At 50.5% G+C, this 18,060-nt stretch overlaps 1 protein-coding gene across 1 annotated transcript in view; it reads left to right on the top strand.

Annotated features, from left to right (window-relative positions):
• Positions 1-14,665, top strand: part of nxn (nucleoredoxin) — a 245,493-nt gene extending 230,828 nt beyond the window's left edge. Inside the window, exon 8 of the mRNA XM_038814566.1 lies at positions 14,047-14,665. Within this exon, the coding sequence (XP_038670494.1) occupies positions 14,047-14,229 (183 nt within the window). The 3' untranslated portion in view covers positions 14,230-14,665. The remainder of the gene's footprint in view (positions 1-14,046) is intronic.
• The last annotated feature ends 3,395 nt before the right edge of the window (positions 14,666-18,060 follow it).

Raw genomic sequence — 18,060 nt, 5'->3', positions numbered from 1 at the left:
GTCGGGGTCGAACCCCCACTCCCAACCCCCCCCCCCCCCCCCCCCCCCCCCCCATCACCCCCAGCGGGAGTCGGAATTGCTGGCCACCTGGGTTCAATGGAGTCGGCCATTGGAAGTAATGAGGTTTTGTGCTTCGATCATTGGAATCCATGGAAGATCCTGAAGCAACTTGTTGTTTTTGATCCGGCTTTATCTTTGATTTCTGCTTTCTTCCTGTGCCAGTGGAGAAGTCTTTATCCTGGTGACGGCCTGGCATCTCAGTTGTTATCCTGGGCTTCTCTCCCTGGTAATTGTGTTGTTGTTGGTTGATGTTATCAATTTAGTTGCTCGCAGGGAAGTGGATAATTTGGGTTTGATGCCTTGTATTGCTGGTTATCCTGATTCAATAAATGTTATCTGAATGCAAAGCACCCTTATCCGAATGTATCCTTGTTGGGGGGAGGTGGGAGGAGGAGAGGTGGAGGGTTGGGTTGGTAGGATTCGTTCTGTCTTCGCTATGTCCGAGGAAGACCTCCCTCAGAGAGACTTCATCTCTTTCACTTATACTTTTGACTGCGCCCTTTCTTCCTCAGGCCCAGGCAGACTGCGAGGGCTGGAGTTTGTCGGTCTCCCCTTTAGGTGGGGGGTGTTAGTTGTCTCTTCTGATGTGGGTCTCCCTCATTGAAGGTGATTGGTTTGTGCGCGGGTTGGCTGTGGCGGTGCTGGAGGGTCAGCCTGGGTGCCGTGGAAAGTCAGATTCGGACCTGCGCTGGCTTCTGGGTGGCCTAATCGTTCCTTCTTTTGGTTGGTCCTGATTCCAGGTGACGGTGCGGTTCACCCTTCCCTCCCAGTGCACTCCCCAGTTTGGGGGTCGCACTGACGCCCCCCCCCCCCCCCCCCCCCCACCCCCCATCTTACCATTGGGACCAGTTTATATTCCTTTTCGTTATTGGCCCCATAATATCCTGTTGTCCTCTTACTGCGTTCACAGAAGCAGCCGTGGGGGAAATCATAGAATCATAGAATTTAAAGTGCAGAAGGAGGCTATTCGGCCCATCGAGTCTGCACCAGCCCTTGGAAAGAGCACCCTACTTAAGCCCAGACTTCCATCCTGCCCCTGTTACCCAGTAACCCCACCTAACCTTTTTGTGCACTAAGGGCAATTTATCATGGCCAATCCACCTAACCTGCACATCTTTGGACTGTGGGAGGAATCCGGAGCACCCGGAGGAAACCCACGCGGACACAGGGAGAACGTGCAGATTCCGCACAGACAGTGGCCCAGCGGCGAATCGAACCTGAGACCTTGGAGCTGTGAAGCAACTGTGCTAACCAATGTGCTAATGTGCCGCCAGGTCCTTTACCCGTGGAAGCATTGGGAACAAAAGATTTATTTACAGAGATACGAAAATACGATGTACACAGGTCCCGGATGGGACTCCCCCGCCAGCTCACATTCGAGCATGGTTTATATACTCTGGTTCCCTCTCCCAGTGATAAGGGGGCTCCACTCTCGTATTGCACGAGACTCGCAGGGAGTCTTGGGGTTCTTAGGGTATTGCTTTCCTCTTCTCTCATTTTGTTTTGTAGCTATGGGTGTGATGTTCCTCCATTTATTAAAATATTAGAGTACTCAATAATTTTTTCCAATTAAGGGACAATTTAGCGTGGCCAATCCACCTACCCGGCACATTCTTGGGTTGTGGAGGTGTGACCCACGCAGACACGGGGAGAATGTGCAAACGCAACAAGGACAGTGACCCAGAGCCGCGATCGAACCTGAGACCTCGCCGCCGTGAGGCCACAGGTAGCACAGTGGTTAGCACTGTTGCTTCACAGCTCCGGGTCCCAGGTTCAATTCCCGGCTTGGGTCATTGTGCGGAGTCTGCACGTTCTCCCCCGTATCTGCATGGGTTGCCTCCGGGTGCTCCAGTTTCCTCCCACAAGTCCTGAAAGACGCACTGTTAGGTGAATTGGACATTCCGAATTTTCCCTCAGTGTATCCGAACAGGCGCCGGAGTGTGGCGACTAGGGGCTCTTCACAGTAACTTCATTGCAGCGTTAATGTAAGCCTACTCGTGACAATAAAGATTATTATTATTTTGCCTGTACCCTGTTTGAATGCGGACAGGTCATTTACCCATGGAAGGAACGTGTTGGGGATTTTGTCCCTCAATCACCCGTTATTCATTCCTGATAATGGTTTGAACGTTATTTTGTGCTGTGCCTGTTGTACATCGATAGCTCGAGCTATCTTTATGCTTTTATTTGTTTGAGGCAATTTTTAAAATAAAAATTGGAAATCCCAATAAGGAGAAATTTTTTGTGAAAGTACGTCACAGCTTCTAAAGTGCTTTGGAATGACCCCGATGTTGTGAAAGGTGCTGCATGAATGGCTGTGTTTGTTTTTCCTTTCCCTGGGGCCTGCCAGGTACCTGTCATTCCAGTGGATTTTACTGTTTTGAAGATTTATGTTAGAAGTGTTCAGACCTGTGTCACCTGAGCCGTGCTGAGTGTTGCAGGAAACAGTGTGCTGACTGATGGTTAACAGTTCTGCCTGGGTCCTGACTGTTTCCTACCATCCTGCCCAAGGCAACCTAATTTAAACATACTTGTACACGGATATGTTTCAATAATCCCCCAAACCACGAGCGACATTGGACGCCAGTGTGTTGAAATCCGATGAGTGACTGTCCGACCTGTCCTAAGGTTTGTTCACGATGGGTGTTAAGAAAGTGTTAATGGTCCCCGGTGATTAAGTTAGAACTGGAGATTTAATTGTTGAATAGACCGCATTAATTGCTCGACTGGCCACACTTATATATATAAAGGGGATACAAGTTGCCCCATGGTGCTGGAGTAGAAGCGATTGCAGAACACAGTAAAATTGGAGTTGAAGGAGTTGCTTTTGAGTCCTTGTTAGAGAGCGAGAGCATCAGAGCTTAATAGGGAGTCGACAGTGAAGAAAGAGTGTCCCAATCTTCTCAGTTAGCCCCCAAATACACACCAACTGATCATGGAGCAAGTTAAGTAAGATATAAAAGAAAGATTTTGATCTCATGATCTCCGGCTATTTGCAAGCACTTCACAGGCAATAGAATGTGTTTTGAATTATAGTCACTATTGTAAGGTAGGGAATTGCTGCAGACAGTTTGTTTACAACAAGCTCCACGGAGCAATACTGAGGTAAATAATCAAGTCATTTTTTTTTTGGTCAAAGGATAATTGTTGACCAGGACACAGAGAGATCCCAGGCCCTACTTTGAATATCACCGAGGGATCTTGCACATTCTCTTGAGAGGGCAGACAGGGCTTCCTTGACCCAACACCTTGTTCAAAATATGGCACTTCTGACAGTGCAGCGCTCCCTCAATACTGCACCTCTGATTATGCGCGCAAGTCAGTGCAGAAGGAGGCCATTCGGCCCATCGATCCTGCACCGGCACTCTGAAAGACCATCCTACCTAGGCCCACTCTCACTCCCTAGCCCATAACCTTACCCTTTGGACACTAAGGGGCAATTTAGCATGGCCAACCCACCTAACCTGCACATCTTTGTGACTGCATTGATTCGTAAGGATAACACAAATTACTAAATCCATCTGATACTTGGATGTGCAAAGTGCATAGTCCATGTAAATCAGTAGGCGACTGGTGGTCAGACCCAAGTGGATGATGCCGTCAATTCCCCGAGGCACCTGTCACACGACCAGCCAACAGGTCAAACTGAAACTCGGTCTCTCTGGAGTGAGATTTGGAACTCACGCACTTCAGACTCTTGAGGTGGGAGTGCGTATGCCGAACATAAAAAAAGGCCATTCATAGAAACTAGGAGCAGGAGTAGGCCATTCGGCCCTTCGAGCCTGCTCCTCCTTTCAATATGATCCTGGCTGGACCTCGATGCCATATTCCCACTTTCTCCTCATTAAAATCTGAAAAAATTATTCTCGCTTTCGAATACATTCAGTGACTTGGCCTCCACAGGTTCATGACCCCTTGAGAGAAGAGATTTTTCCTCACCTCAGTCCTAAAATATCTACCCCGCATCCTGAGAGTGTGTCCCCTGGTTCTAGATTTCCCAACCAGGGAAAACATCCTCCCTGAATCTAGTCTGTCCAGCCCTGATCGAATTTTAATACCGAACAATGCTGAAGGTTTCGCAGAAACAGAAAAACCCTCAAATATATTAAAAGCAGTGATGTACCATCGATTGCACGCGAGGCGAGTGATTTACCAAAGTCTGGCTTTAATTAACTAGAACACAGCTCTGCGATCGTCTACAGTGGAAAGGGACGATCGTCAGGCGTCTGAGCATTTATACCTCGTTAATAGAGGCGTGGTTAACTCAGCCTCTCGGCCAATCGGTCGAGAGGCACATGACCGACCAGGGCCAATGGTAAGCCGACGTTCTGGCCCAATGGCAGACGAGTATGCAGATCATATCATCACAAGCAATTTGCCATCTCCGGCAACCACACATATATGTCAAGATCTTCCCGTCGTCCAACTCATCACAAGATAGCATCCTGTCTGACAGTGTAGGTCTCGGTAACGGGGGAATGAGAGTTCTTTGTCAACAACCTCTCGTGCTTGCAGTTATCTAAACTTGCTCCCCCTCAGGAGTTGATATTTTTCCATAATCTCCTCCAGTCCCGCGAACCCACCCTCCACAAATAGATCCTTAAACCTCTCGACCCCCCCCCCCTTCCAAATCCTTGCGTCCATCACTGACGGTGCAAACCTGTGGTTTCCGCAAATTGGCGACAGTACTGACATGCCCCTCAATCTAAAACCTTGCTTGAATCGATTCCAGCTTTTTTAGAGGTGCCGCCACCTTTTTGCGAAGGGGGCGACTTTCTGGAGGACTGGTGTTACCAAATTTAATGTTCTGTAACTGGCCGGAAAACATTGAGACGGTGCAACGGCAGTGGGGGAGCCAGGATTGGGGTGGGGGAAGATGGAAGAGGTCTCCTGTGCAGGGCTGTATTTGCGCCATTGGTTACGGCCCCTCTCCCGTCTTCTCTGTCCTTTTTTTTAAGTTAGAGTATCCAGTTGTTTTTTTCCAATTAAGGGGCAATTTGGCGTGGCCCATCCACCGACCCTGCACATCTTTGGGTTGTGGGGGTGAGACCCACACAGACACGGGGAGAATGTGCAAACTCCACACGGACAGTGAGCCAGGGCCGGGATCGAACTCGTGTCCTCGGCGCCGTGAGGCAGCAGTGCTAACCACTGCGCCACCCTGCCGTCCTCGTTCTCACTGTCCTGATGAGTGCAAAACAGAAAACTTTGACCCCGCGTCTCTTTTTTTTTAAAGCAAAGATCCTGAAGTGCGATTCAGCTTTTAAAGATAATTGGTTTTATAAACTGCTCTACGTGGTGAATGTGGCCAATCCGCTGCCAGACACTGGCTCAAGGGAGGGCTCATCCAAGTCTTAATATCATTTTCCAAGCAAATTTCTTCAATGGTGGGCAAAAGTGATGGATCTTACGTTCTCCATGTGAAGTCCGACACGACTCAGCAAACAGATTTCGTGGTCATCGACGCAGCCAAGTTGACACTTCCCTCAGCCCAAAAACGTTTTGACGCTGCTGACTTTCCAGAACTTTCCATCCACACTTATTCCACAGTGGCAGCCAGTTCCATGGGCCGTTGTAAGCAGCCTCGGCACTCCCATCAAACTTTAAGAACTCCAGGTAGCTGAAGAATTATTGGCAGAATGCGCTCAATAAAACGTCACTTGGATTTATGTCCCAACCGCCCTTTACGTGAAGACACGGTGCCGGGATTCTCCCACCGCGCCCGCCCGGCATCCGGAGAATCACGCCTGAGGTCAATGGGCTTCTCCATTATTGTCCGCTTCTCGCCCGTGGTGTTCCTGCGGCGGGCGGAGGGGAAGAATCCAGCCCAGTGTGTGCAATATCATCTTGTCCACACTTTAAACTTGCCCTTCCTCAAGTGGAGGTTATCAATACGTTCAGGAAAACCGGAACATGGAAACCCCACCTCCAAGGGAAGAGGGTTCAGGGCATTTTCTGGAGTTCCCGAGATGCATTCCGACCTTCTTGAATCCTGGCCATCAGCTTTGAAAATCCTCATCCAGCTGCTTTTAATATTTCTCCTGTTGAGTTTGCGGTGATCTGAGCCGTATGGGTTTGGGTACGTGGAGGAATCCGTGTTTGCCAAGAGCATAGTGCAGGATTAGACTGCCTGCTGCGGTCCAGGAGCATCTGATGACGCGGTGCGAGGCTGCCACTGGACTATTGGCCTGAGGTGTAACTGACGGCCGGTGGGTCACAGTCAAGCAGAGCAGATAACATCGTGACCCACGGGGGCAAGGCTTGGTGGGATTCCTGAACGTCACCAAGACGCGAAAGAAGAAGAAAGAAATTGCATTTATGATGGGGCCTTTCACATCCGAAGTACTTTACAGCCAATGAACTACTTCCCAAGTATACCCACTGCTGCAATGGAATGAGAAACAGCAGCCAATGGGCACACAGCAGGATCCCATGGACTGTATTGTGGTAATGACCAGGGACTGGATTCTCCACACCCTGAAGCCGGAATCGCGGCTGGCGCAGGGGCGGAGAATCAATTTCCCCGCATGGAATCGGGACTGACGCCGGGTCCTCGATCCTGCGGTGGGCCCGAAAAGCGGTGTACTCAGAGAGTACCGGCCAAAGTGCCGACGGCATGGATCTAATATGGTCCTGCTGGTCGGGAAACTAGCGAGGTCCGCAGCCGCCCTGATCGGGGGGCGTGCCGATCGGAGGGCAGGGGGTCTTATACGTGGCCGGGCAATGTTTGGGCAGGGGTTCAGCGTCAGGGCACACAGCCGATCGGGGATCTAATTTTAGTGTCCAGCACTGCGGTCTGAATTCGCCATGAAGCACGGCCTCCGACCCCGAGGTGCGGGGGCCGTATCTGCTGCAAAACCTGCTGGATTTACACCGGGTCCCTGCTGGCCCCCAGCAGGGCTGGGAAGGTGTGGCCCTTTCACACCAGTGTTTCTGGAAAGTCCACAGTTTTGACGCCGGTTTTGATAACAGTCCCAAAAACAGAGAACCCAGCCCCACATTTCTCTTATCTGTGGTGAAGCGATAAATGTCAGCTGTGATAGTGGGTAACAGCTCTGCTCCCTCATGCACCGCAAGCTTCTAGAAACTGATGTAATAGCGACCAGATTATCTGTTTTAGTGATATTGGCTGAGGGGATAAATATTGGCCAGTTCACCAGGAGGAGCGCCCAGATCTTCTTCAAAGTAGTATAAATGGATCGTTCACTCCTAGCGGAGAGGGCAAGTTGGACCTCGGTTTATTGTTTCATTTGAACGACAGCCCCTCCAACAGTCCCACTGTCTTGGCGCTGGAGTGTCGGCCTAGTTTTCTGCTCAAGTCTCCAGAGTGGAGACTTGAACTCACAACCTTGTGGACACAGGAATGAAGAGCAGAATTGGCCATTCGGCCCCTCAAGCCGGCTCTGTAATTTGATAAAATCATGGCTGATCTGAATGTGATCTCAACTCCACATTCCTATCTACCCTTCCCCCTCCATTCCCCCCCCATTCCACCTCTATCCACTAACCCCCCCCCCCCCCCCCCCCCCCCCCATCCATCGTAATGTTTGCCTAACTCAAGCCTTGAATATATTCAGCATAACTCAACCTCCACTGCTCTTTGAGGAAGGGAATTCCAGAGGCTAATGACCTTATCAAACCTCCTGGTTCAAGAGCAAGAGTGGCTCACAGTGAGTCGGGCCTGGCGCCTGAGGTTGGTTGCAATCTCAACCATTGTCTCCTCGAAGGGCACAGATGATAGATTGAACCTACTCCCTTCCTGCTTTGTTCCGGTATCACACCTTGCGCCACATTCCTCCAGGGAAGCATCAGGCGAGCCTCAAACTTGCCTCCTTCACAAGGGAGTGTTTCAAAGAATGGCTCCATTTGAGTGCACTCAACAGTTCGACTGAACCTGGTTTGGAACCTGCTTTGGGGTCTAGCGCCTGACGTGAGGTTTACGCACACAGCAGTCCTGGCGAGTGTCCGAAGAGGCCTACTCCGCTCCCTCAGGGTCCCTTGCGCTGATTTCATTAGGTTTGCCTGACACTAGCCAGGTTGACGTGTCCTTAACTCACAGGCTGTCGTAAACACGGGGAACAAAGAGCAGGGGAGGAAATGAGCAGGAAGTATGATGCATATAATAAGTGACAGCCACTGCGGGCTATGCTGCATTACACACACCCTGAGCCATTGCTAATTGGCGATTGTTAGCATCAACTTTTGCCTGCAGTTGGAAAAGTCATGCTCTGATTTTTTTTATGAGGTTTTTGCTGCTCCCCCCTTCCTGCTGATGTCTATTACCAAAGCAGCGGTAAATTAATACCTTCTCTGAGTTCCCCCGGCACCTGGCCTTAAAATGAGATTGCTTTCCTTTCTACGAAGCTGCTTTTGTCAAAATGATCGATGGCTCACACAGCAGAATCATTTTTTTTTCTCAGTTTTCGACCCCGTGATGAAATCAGGTGGGTCGGATAGAAAAGAAAGGATGGTTCTGCAGTGTAGGCCCTTCTGCTTTAACTATTCAGTCACACTCGCTGGCTGGCCTGTCTTAGTAAACCTGGGGTCAACTCTGCTGCCCATGTCCTCATTCACCCCCAGCCCCTTCACCTATCAGCCTTGCTCTCATCAATTAAGCCACTCCTTATGGCCTACCAGTTTGGCCACACTTTTGTCCATCTGTACTAATATCACCTCTGTGACCTGTTGGCTAATTTTGCTTCATAGCGCTCCGGGAGATTTTGTTATTGTTATTACGATATTGTATCCATATTGCCTTGGTGACTAATCTTCATCTCCGGAAAGGCAGTCTGCCTTTAGAATCATAGAATTTACAGAGCAGACGGAGGCCATTTGGCCCATCGGGTCTGCACCGGCCCTTGAAAAGAGCACCCCATTTAAGCCCACGCCTCCACCCTATCCCCGTAACCACACCTGACCTTTTTGGACACTAAGAGCAATTTATCATGGCCAATCCACCTAACCTGCACATCTTTGGACTGTGGGAGGAAACCGGAGCACCCGGAGGAAACCCACGCAGACACGGGGAGGACGTGCAGACTCCGCACAGACAGTGACCCAAGCCGGGAATCGAACCTGGGAACCTGGAGCTGTGAAGCAACTGTGCTAACCACTGTGCTACCCTGCTGCCCACTGTGCTGTCTGTATTCCCCAAACTCCATCTGCGTGCCGTCTCCAAGAGATCGCCTCAAAACCTGTGCGAGAGAATGTGAGGAGGCCATTCAGCCCCTCGCCCTCTGGGCTGGCCAGCCATTTAATGTGATCACGGTTGATCTTCACGCCAACTCCCATTTTGCTGCCTTTGCTCCATATCCCGTGTTGTTTGCTTCCAGTGATTTGGAAGAATGTTAATCCCGCGGTCCTACGTGGAGGAGCAGAGAGTTCTCTCCGTATGCCACCATCAGCAACGCCATCAAAAGCCAGACTAATTATTCATTCAACATCTCACCGTCTGTATGAAGGCTCCTGTCACGTTTCCCTGTGTAACGATGGCTGCCCGTCAGAGTAATCTGTTTTGAATGAAGCACCTGGAGACATTAAAACACACTAGCTGGCCATTCTCACAGTGCTGCTGTTGGAGCTTGCTGTGCACAAATTGACTGCAGCATTTCCCACGTTAATGAGTACATTTCTCAAGTACATAATTGGCGTGAAGCACTTTGGAATTCCCTGAGGTCATGAAAAGAGCGATATAAATGCAAGTTGATTTTTCTTTGTCGCAACCTCAGCTGGACTCCAATCTAACAATCTCGCTTCGAGATGCTATTAAAAAAAATCATCTCACACCCTCCCTTGGTCGCTACTCAATGATTCTCTGCCACCATGCAACCGTGGGTGTAAGGGACACCTTGCTAGCACTGCTGCCTCACAGCGCCGGGGACCCGGGCTCAATTCCGGCCTGAGATGGCCGTGTGGAGTTTGCACCTTCTCCCCGTGTCTGTTTGGGGTTTCCTCGGGTTTCTTCCCACTGTCCAAAGATGTCCCAGCTAGGTGGGGTCACAGTGTTAGGGGAGGGAAGGGGTTAGGGCCTAGGTAGGGTGCTCTTTCCGAGGGTCCGAACAGACATGATGGGCCGAATGGCTTCCTTCGGCATTGTGGGATTCTATGATTAGCAGAGGTACAGGGGCACCCTTTTTCTCAGGAATTAAAGTGATCAGCCTCTGTATCCCACATTCTGTAGCACAATGTGCGTACCAATACCACTTTATTTTAACATGTTTGGATTGTGTACCGTCTGCTCTCTGATAGCAGTTTATTTTAACAGGGTTGGCAAGTATTATGCTTGTATAGGAAAAGGCATCATGCTTTAAAAAAAAATTTAGAGTACCCAATTCATTTTTTTCAATTAAGGGGCAATTTAGCGTGACCAATCCACCTACCCTGCACATCTTTGGGTCGTGGGGGCGAAACCCACGCAGACACGGGGAGAATGTGCAAACTCCACACGGACAGTGACCCAGAGCCATATCGAACCCGGGTCCCCCGCGCCATGAGGCAGCAGTGCTAACCACTGTGCCACCCTCTTTAAAACCAACTTTACTGAACAGGACATGTTGATCGCGTGCGTGACACCAGACGCCTGAAGCATCTGTTCAGGTTGCCTGCTCTCTCTCTCTCTCACTCTCTCTCTTTCCTCTGCCCATTTTCTCAGCCACTTTTCTCCAGGTAGTTCGACTCAATCCTCTCACGAGAGGATTAATGATCGCAAATGCGATTACTGCAGCTTTATTGAAAAAATAATCTGATGTTGATTACTGGGAAATGTTCCATTCAATACATGTATAATGGGAAGGAATTAGGAAATGGGTCTGAGGTTATTTTACATTGCACAAATGAATTGAGATATGAATCAAAATGCTGTGACTTGCTGCCAATGAAAGCATTCGGCCTTAAACTTTCTCATAGGCAGACATTTAGGGGAGATTTTCTGGCTGTTCAGGCTAGTGGGATCTTCTGGTCTAGCCGAAGGCGCACCCCCGCCAGCGACAATTTGATGGGAAATCCCGTTGACAGCGGTGGGTACAGAAGGCCCTGCTACCCGCCAACGGTGACTGCTTTCCGTTGCAGAGAAACAGGCCGCGGGGAGGCCTGAGGATCTCGGCCTCGGTTTCCACTCTGGACTGATTCCTGAACCTATTCAGCTCAAACACTGTGCCACTGGTGTCCGACGACCGGATACTGGGGACTGTGAACAGGTCGTGCAGGTTAACTTGCCCGTGGCCGTTTCGCCAGAGGCTGCATCCGTCCTGTGCTAAGTGCATGAGACGACTGGCACAACACCAGCACCTTTGGTGCCTTTGTCTCCGCCCTTCCCACCCGATACCGGTGTCTGGCATTGCGACATTCCTGCAGAAGGAACCGGCGTTCCCTCCCAGGCGTGCAACACGTCGGAGCTCCTCCGCTCCACGCAAGGACTTTTTACTCTTTTCCACTTTACCGGCCTGATTTATGCTGGAGTCACCGGGGCCTTTGTTTCTTTCACCGAGCAGGGACGTGGGCTGGTGATCAGCACACAGCACACGCCCTCACTCCACACCAGCGTTTGCCCCCTTTTCAGCAGCTGATGTTAGAAAGCAATGAGGAGAGAAAAGGTTCTTTGAAGAGATAACAAATAGGTTAGACCAAGGAGAGCCAATGGATGTTATCTATCTTGACTTCCAAAAGGCCTTTGACAAGGTGCCTCACGGGAGACTGCTGAGTAAAATAAGGGCCCATGGTATTCGAGGCAAGGTACTAACATGGATTGACGATTGGCTGTCAGACAGAAGGCAGAGAGTTGGGATAAAAGGTTCTTTTTCGGAATGGCAACCGGTGACAAGTGGTGTCCCGCAGGGTTCAGTGTTGGGGCCACAGCTGTTCTCTTTATATATTAACGATCTAGATGACGGGACTGGGGGCATTCTGGCCAAGTTTGCCGATGATACAAAGATAGGTGGAGGGGCAGGTAGTATTGAGGAGGTGGGGAGGCTGCAGAAAGATTTAGATAGTTTAGGAGAATGGTCCAAGAAGTGGCTGATGAAATTCAACGTGGGCAAGTGCGAGGTCTTGCACTTTGGAAAAAAGAATAGAGGCATGGACTATTTTCTAAACGGTGACAAAATTCATAATGCTAAAGTGCAAAGGGACTTGGGAGTCCTAGTCCAGGATTCTCTAAAGGTAAACTTGCAGGTTGAGTCCGTAATTAAGAAAGCAAATGTAATGTTGTCATTTATCTCAAGAGGCTTGGAATATAAAAGCAGGGATGTACTTCTGAGGCTTTATAAAGCACTAGTTAGGCCCCATTTAGAATACTGTGAGCAATTTTGGGCCCCATACCTCAGGAAGGACATACTGGCACTGGAGCGGGTCCAGCGGAGATTCACACGGATGATCCCAGGAATGGTAGGCCTAACATACGATGAACGTCTGAGGATCGTGGGATTATATTCATTGGAGTTTAGGAGGTTGAGGGGAGATCTAATAGAAACTTACAAGATAATGAATGGCTTGGATAGGATGGACGTAGGGAAGTTGTTTCCATTAGCAGGGGAGACTAGGACGCGGGGGCACAGCCTTAGAATAAAAGGGAGTCACTTTAGAACAGAGATGAGGAGAAATTTCTTCAGCCAGAGAGTGGTAGGTCTGTGGAATTCATTGCCACAGAGGGCGGTGGAGGCCGGGACGTTGAGTGTCTTGAAGACAGAAATTGATAAATTCTTGATTTCTCGAGGAATTAAGGGCTATGGGGAGAGAGCGGGTAAATGGAGTTGAAATCAACCATGATTGAATGGTGGAGTGGACTCGATGGGCCGAATGGCCTTACTTCCGCTCCTATGTCTTATGGTCTTATGGTCTTATGGACCCTCCCTCCCTTTACGCTGGCCAATTCAATGCGGGTTGGGGAAAATCCTGGTCCCTGACAACTTCCTCATCCGTATGGATTTTGCCTTGCATTCAGATACTTGCACTCGTCTAATTCTGGTCCCTTCAGTATCCCCAATTTTAATTTTTCTGCCCTTGGTGTCCATGTCTCCAGCTCCCCCGCCTTAATCTCCGCAGTCGCCTCCCTCAATGTCTCCATCTCTCTCCCCTGCTTTAAAGCATTCTTTAAAACCTACACCTTCGACCAAGTGGTTCTTTCCAGAGCACGGTGTGTTTTGGGCCAGGGTTTAGAAAACTCCAAAGTATATCTTGGAGTTCACCTGACCTACAACTGTTTATTAATCTTGGTTACGCTGAGCACACGGGTCTGCCTTTCAGGTGTTATTCAACAGAGGCCTTAAGCACTTTCAATCAAAAACAAGATTTATTCTACGAATATAGTTAACATTTTTATAAACACAGACAGTAAGCATTTTTATCAACTACAAACATAAGTACCCCACACAGCTACTGTAATCTATGTATAACCCTGAATGAATTCCCCCCCTTTAACAGTTCCAATTTAATGACAAGATTCCATAAACCAGAAACCCCTTTTCAAAGGCGTGGCCCAGCGCACAGCACTCAAGACCTGGTTATGGATGCTCTTGTTTCCTTTCAAAACAGCAGGGTTTAATTCCTTCCAGAAAACAGACATCACTTTTAAGTTCTCAAGTGATCTGGAAACACCTTTTAAAATGAAGATAGAGAGAGACAGGCCAAGATACTTCCCTTTCTGAGTATGTCAGCCAAATGTGAAAACGAAAGCAAAACACCAAAACAGCCCCAAATCAAAGCGCAAGTAAAGCCAACAGCCAGAGCCACAGCCCAGCTCCACCCACACAATTACATCACTGAAGCCATGTGATGAGACAAAAACCTTTCTTAAAGGGACAAACCCATGACAGCTGTCAAAATTAGTTCAGCAACAGCAGTGTCCTGGGACATTTTATTAAATTGCCAATAAGCGCAAGTTTAGAGCAGAATTTTCGCAAACTCAACCGAGTGCCTAACCTGCACCGCGCGCAAGCTGGTCTGACCCGTGCCCCTTCGGCCATTGACGTCCTTTCTCTCTCTTTGCTGCAGGACGACATGACGGATTCGATACGGGATTTCACAAACCTGCCAGAGTCTGCCCCACTACTGACCATCCTGGACATGTCACAGAGAGCAAAGTACGTGAAAGATGTGGAGGAGATCACGCCGGCCATCGTGGAAGAGTTTGTGAGGGCGTTCCTGAAGGAGAAGCTAAAACCGGAGCCCATCTGAAGAGGCCGCAATTGAAAAAAGAATATTTGACGCTCTCAGCTGATTTCCATGCAAACGTCTATTTAAACGGGAAGGTCTTTCTAACTGTCGAATTTCTGTTCGTTCTAACATTACGGTCGTACGTAAGCACATCTTCGGAGGAGACGGCTGGTGTCTCTTGCCTCTGCTTTAGCTGGCCCTGTAGGATGACCCTGTTGCGACAAATCCAATTGGTAGCTTGACTTTTGTTCCACTGCAAGTTTCCGCAGACTGCTGACGTCTCTCGACAAGCCGACTGAAACCTGCTCGGGCCTAGTCCCTTCCAGCTGAGGGGCCTTTCGTTCTTGAGGCTGGGCGCGATTCTTTCACTGACACAAACCCTTCGGTCCTGGGCTGCTTTTGATGTCGCTGATAATTCAACGGGCGGCAGTTAGGCCGCCACCCCCCCCCCCCCCCGCCCCCCACCACTCCCTCCCCCAACGCACTGTGTTCATGTACCTCCAAACAGTTTCCATTGACTTTACACCACATCCTTTTTTATATCCTCCTTTTTATGTAATCCGGTCCTGTTACGATGTTTTAAATTATTGCAAGTAAGTCTAATAAACATGGCAGCAGTCGCATTGAAAGCAGCTCTGTTTCATTTCCTGCTCTTTTACCGCTCGGCGCTCATAATGGCTTCCACTGAAGCAGTTCCCTTCCGTCTACTGAAACATCATTCAAGTAATTTTTGAGGGCAAATCTAACACAATTTGAAATGGCTGTAGTGACGTATTGCTGATCCTGGGACTAACGCGACTGATGACTTTGCCTTCCGAGACCATTTTAATTGTAACTTCCTGCGTCTCTGGAATATGCTCGTGCCAAAGAACATTCCTCTTTGGAAGTTTATCCATTGTATATGTTGAAAATACCCTCTCCTGATTTTGCCCTTGAGGGGCTTGAGTTTAAGAGTCGTGGGGTTATGCTGCAACTGTACAGGACCCTGGTGAGACCACATTTGGAGCATTGTGTGCAGTGGTCACCTCATTATAGGAAGGATGTGGAAGCGTTGGAAAGGGTGCAAAGGAGATTTGCCAGGATGCTTGCTGCCTGGTTTGGAGGGTAGGTCTTATGAGGAAAGGTTGAGGGAGCTAGGGCTTTTCTCATTGGAGCGAAGGAGGATGAGAGGCGACTTAATGGAGGTTTATAAGATAATGAGGGCGATAGATAGAGTGGACGTTCAGAGACTATTTCCTCGGGTGGATGTAGCTGTTACAAGGGGGCATAACTATAAGATTCAGGGTGAGAGATATAGGAGGGATGTCCGAGGTAGGTTCTTTACTCAGAGAGTGGTTAGGGTGTGGAATGGACTGCCTGCTGTGATAGTGGAGTCGAACACTTTAGGAACTATCAAGCGGTTATTGGATAGGCACATGGGGCGTAATCCCGCCGCCACCGTGGCAGAACTTCTCCGCCACCCGGGAATTGTCGGGGGCGGGAATCACGCCCCGCCGATCGGCGTGCCCTCCGCAGCGATTCTCCGGCCCGCGATGGGCCGAAGTCCCGCCGCTGAGAGGCCTCTCCCGCCGCCGTGGTTTGAACCACCTCTGGTGGCGGCGGGATTGGCGGCGCGAGCGGGCCCCCGGGGTCCTGGGGGGGGGGGGGGGGGCGCTGGGCGATCGGACCCCAAAGGGTGCCCGCACGGTGGCCAGGCCCACCGATCAGCGGGCGGGCCAGTGCCGTGGGGGCACTCTTTTTCTTCCGCCGCCGCCACGGCCTCCACCACGGCGGAGGCGGCAGAGAATCCCCCAGCGCGCATGTGCCGGTGGTGACGTCAGCGGTAGCTGACGCACCGGCGCATGCGCGAACCGGCGTAGGCCTTTCAGACAGCCCCGGCGCCGGGCGTCAAAGGCCATTGGCGCCAGTTTTGGCGCTAGTCGGGCGGGCCTAGCCCCTCAATGTGAGGGCTTGGCCCCTAAAGGTGTGGAGAATTCCGGACCTTTGGGGAGGCCAGACGCCGGAGTGGTTGGCGCCACTCCGCTACGCCGGGATCCCCCGCCCCGCTGGGTTGGGGAGAATCCCGCCCATGGAGCACACCAGAATTACAGGGAGTGGGAGAGCTTGATCTTGGTTTCGGACAATGCTCGGCACAACATCGAGGGCCGAAGGGCCTGTTCTGTGCTGTACTGTTCTATGTTCTATGTTCTATGCCATCCTCTTGTTTCGCTCTATGTTTGTCTCTTGTTGGCTTTACTTCCGAGTCTCTTGCCTTTCTCTTTTTCTGTCTCATTCCCCCTCTCTCTATGTTTCTCTTTCTTTCTCACTCCCGACCGGATTGCGACCAGCGCCGCTCCGGTGATTGTCCGGGCCCCGGAGAATGGCTCATTCACCAATCACGCCACGCGGCTGGGGGGCCATTGCCAGAGGCCCGCCCGGAGATACTCCGATCCTGATCAACCGATTTGCCGACGGCGTGGTTCTAACCATGTATGGCCGGTCGGGAACTCTCACGCAGCGACTGCGGACTCAGTCTGCGGCCACCCTGGTGGGGGGGCGGGGAGATCCAGCTCTGGGGCGGGGTGGGGGGTGGGGGTGGTGGGGGGCAGCGATCGAGCTGGTCCGAAGCAGGGGCACGGGGTGGATCGGGGGGAGGGGACCTTGTTTCTTGGTGATGGTCCGCGATCTGAGTCCGCCATGGCAATCAGCGCGGGTGCCATCGTGCGCATACGCGGACTCGGAACTGGAAGTGGGGGTCGGTATCCACAGCCAAAGCTGCGTGAAGCTCCCCCGGGTCCCTCCTAGCCCACTGTAGGTAAGTGAATAGCTCTTTATGTTTTGCGGGAAACTTGGGGGGGGGGGGGGGGGGGGGGGGGGGGATTAAACGCCAGCGGTTTTACGCCGGCGTGGGGATAGAGCCCCATTTTTGGAGAATCCAGCCCAAGGTGTCTATTCTCCCAGTCACTTTCTCTCGAAGTCTTTCCTTTTTCTGTCTCTCTCACTCTCACTGGGGGTGTGTCCGCCGTTCTTTCTTCCAGTTTCTATTCCTCTCCGGTTTCTTTCTATCCCCCCCTTGGATTTCACAGTAAGAAGTCTTGAAATACCAGGTTAAAGTCCGACAGGTTTGTTTCGAATCATAAGACCATAAGACATAGGAGCAGAATTAGACCACTCAGCCCATCGAGTCTGCTCCGCCATTCAATCGTGGCTGATATTTTCTCATCCCCATTCTCTTGCCTTCTCCCCATAACCCCTGATCCCCTTATTAATCAAAAACCTGTCTACGTCTTAAAGACACTCAGTGGATTGGCCTCCACAGCCTTTTACGGTAAAGAGTTTCACAGATTCACCACCCACTGGCTGAAGAAATTCCTCCTCATCTCTGTTTTAAAGGATCGTCCCTTCAGTCGGAGATGGTGTCCTCTGCTTCTAGTTTTTTCTACAAGTGGAAACGTCCTCTCCACGTCCACTCTATCCAGGCCTCGCAGTATCCTGGCAATTTCAATAAGATCCCCCCTCATCCTTCTAATCTCCAACGGGTACAGACCCAGAGTCCTCAACTGTTCCTCATACGACAAGTTCTTCATTCCAGATGACTCAACTGATAAAGGAGCTACTCCCCAAAAGCTTGTGACCCCAAATAAACCTGTTGGACTTTAACCTGGTGTTGTAAGACTTCTTACTGCGCCTACCCCAGTCCAACCCTTTTGGAATGTTCAAGCAGTTATTGGATAGGCACATGGAGCACACCAGAATGACAGGGAGTGGGATAGCTTGATCTTGGTTTTGGACAATGCTCGGCAGAACACCGAGGGCCGAAGGGCCTGTTCTGTGCTGTACTGTTCTATGTTCAAACACCGGCATCTCCACACG

Source organism: Scyliorhinus canicula, chromosome 12 (assembly GCF_902713615.1).
Source record: "Scyliorhinus canicula chromosome 12, sScyCan1.1, whole genome shotgun sequence".
Lineage (NCBI taxonomy): Eukaryota > Metazoa > Chordata > Chondrichthyes > Carcharhiniformes > Scyliorhinidae > Scyliorhinus > Scyliorhinus canicula.
This window is presented reverse-complemented; position numbering and strand designations above follow the sequence as displayed.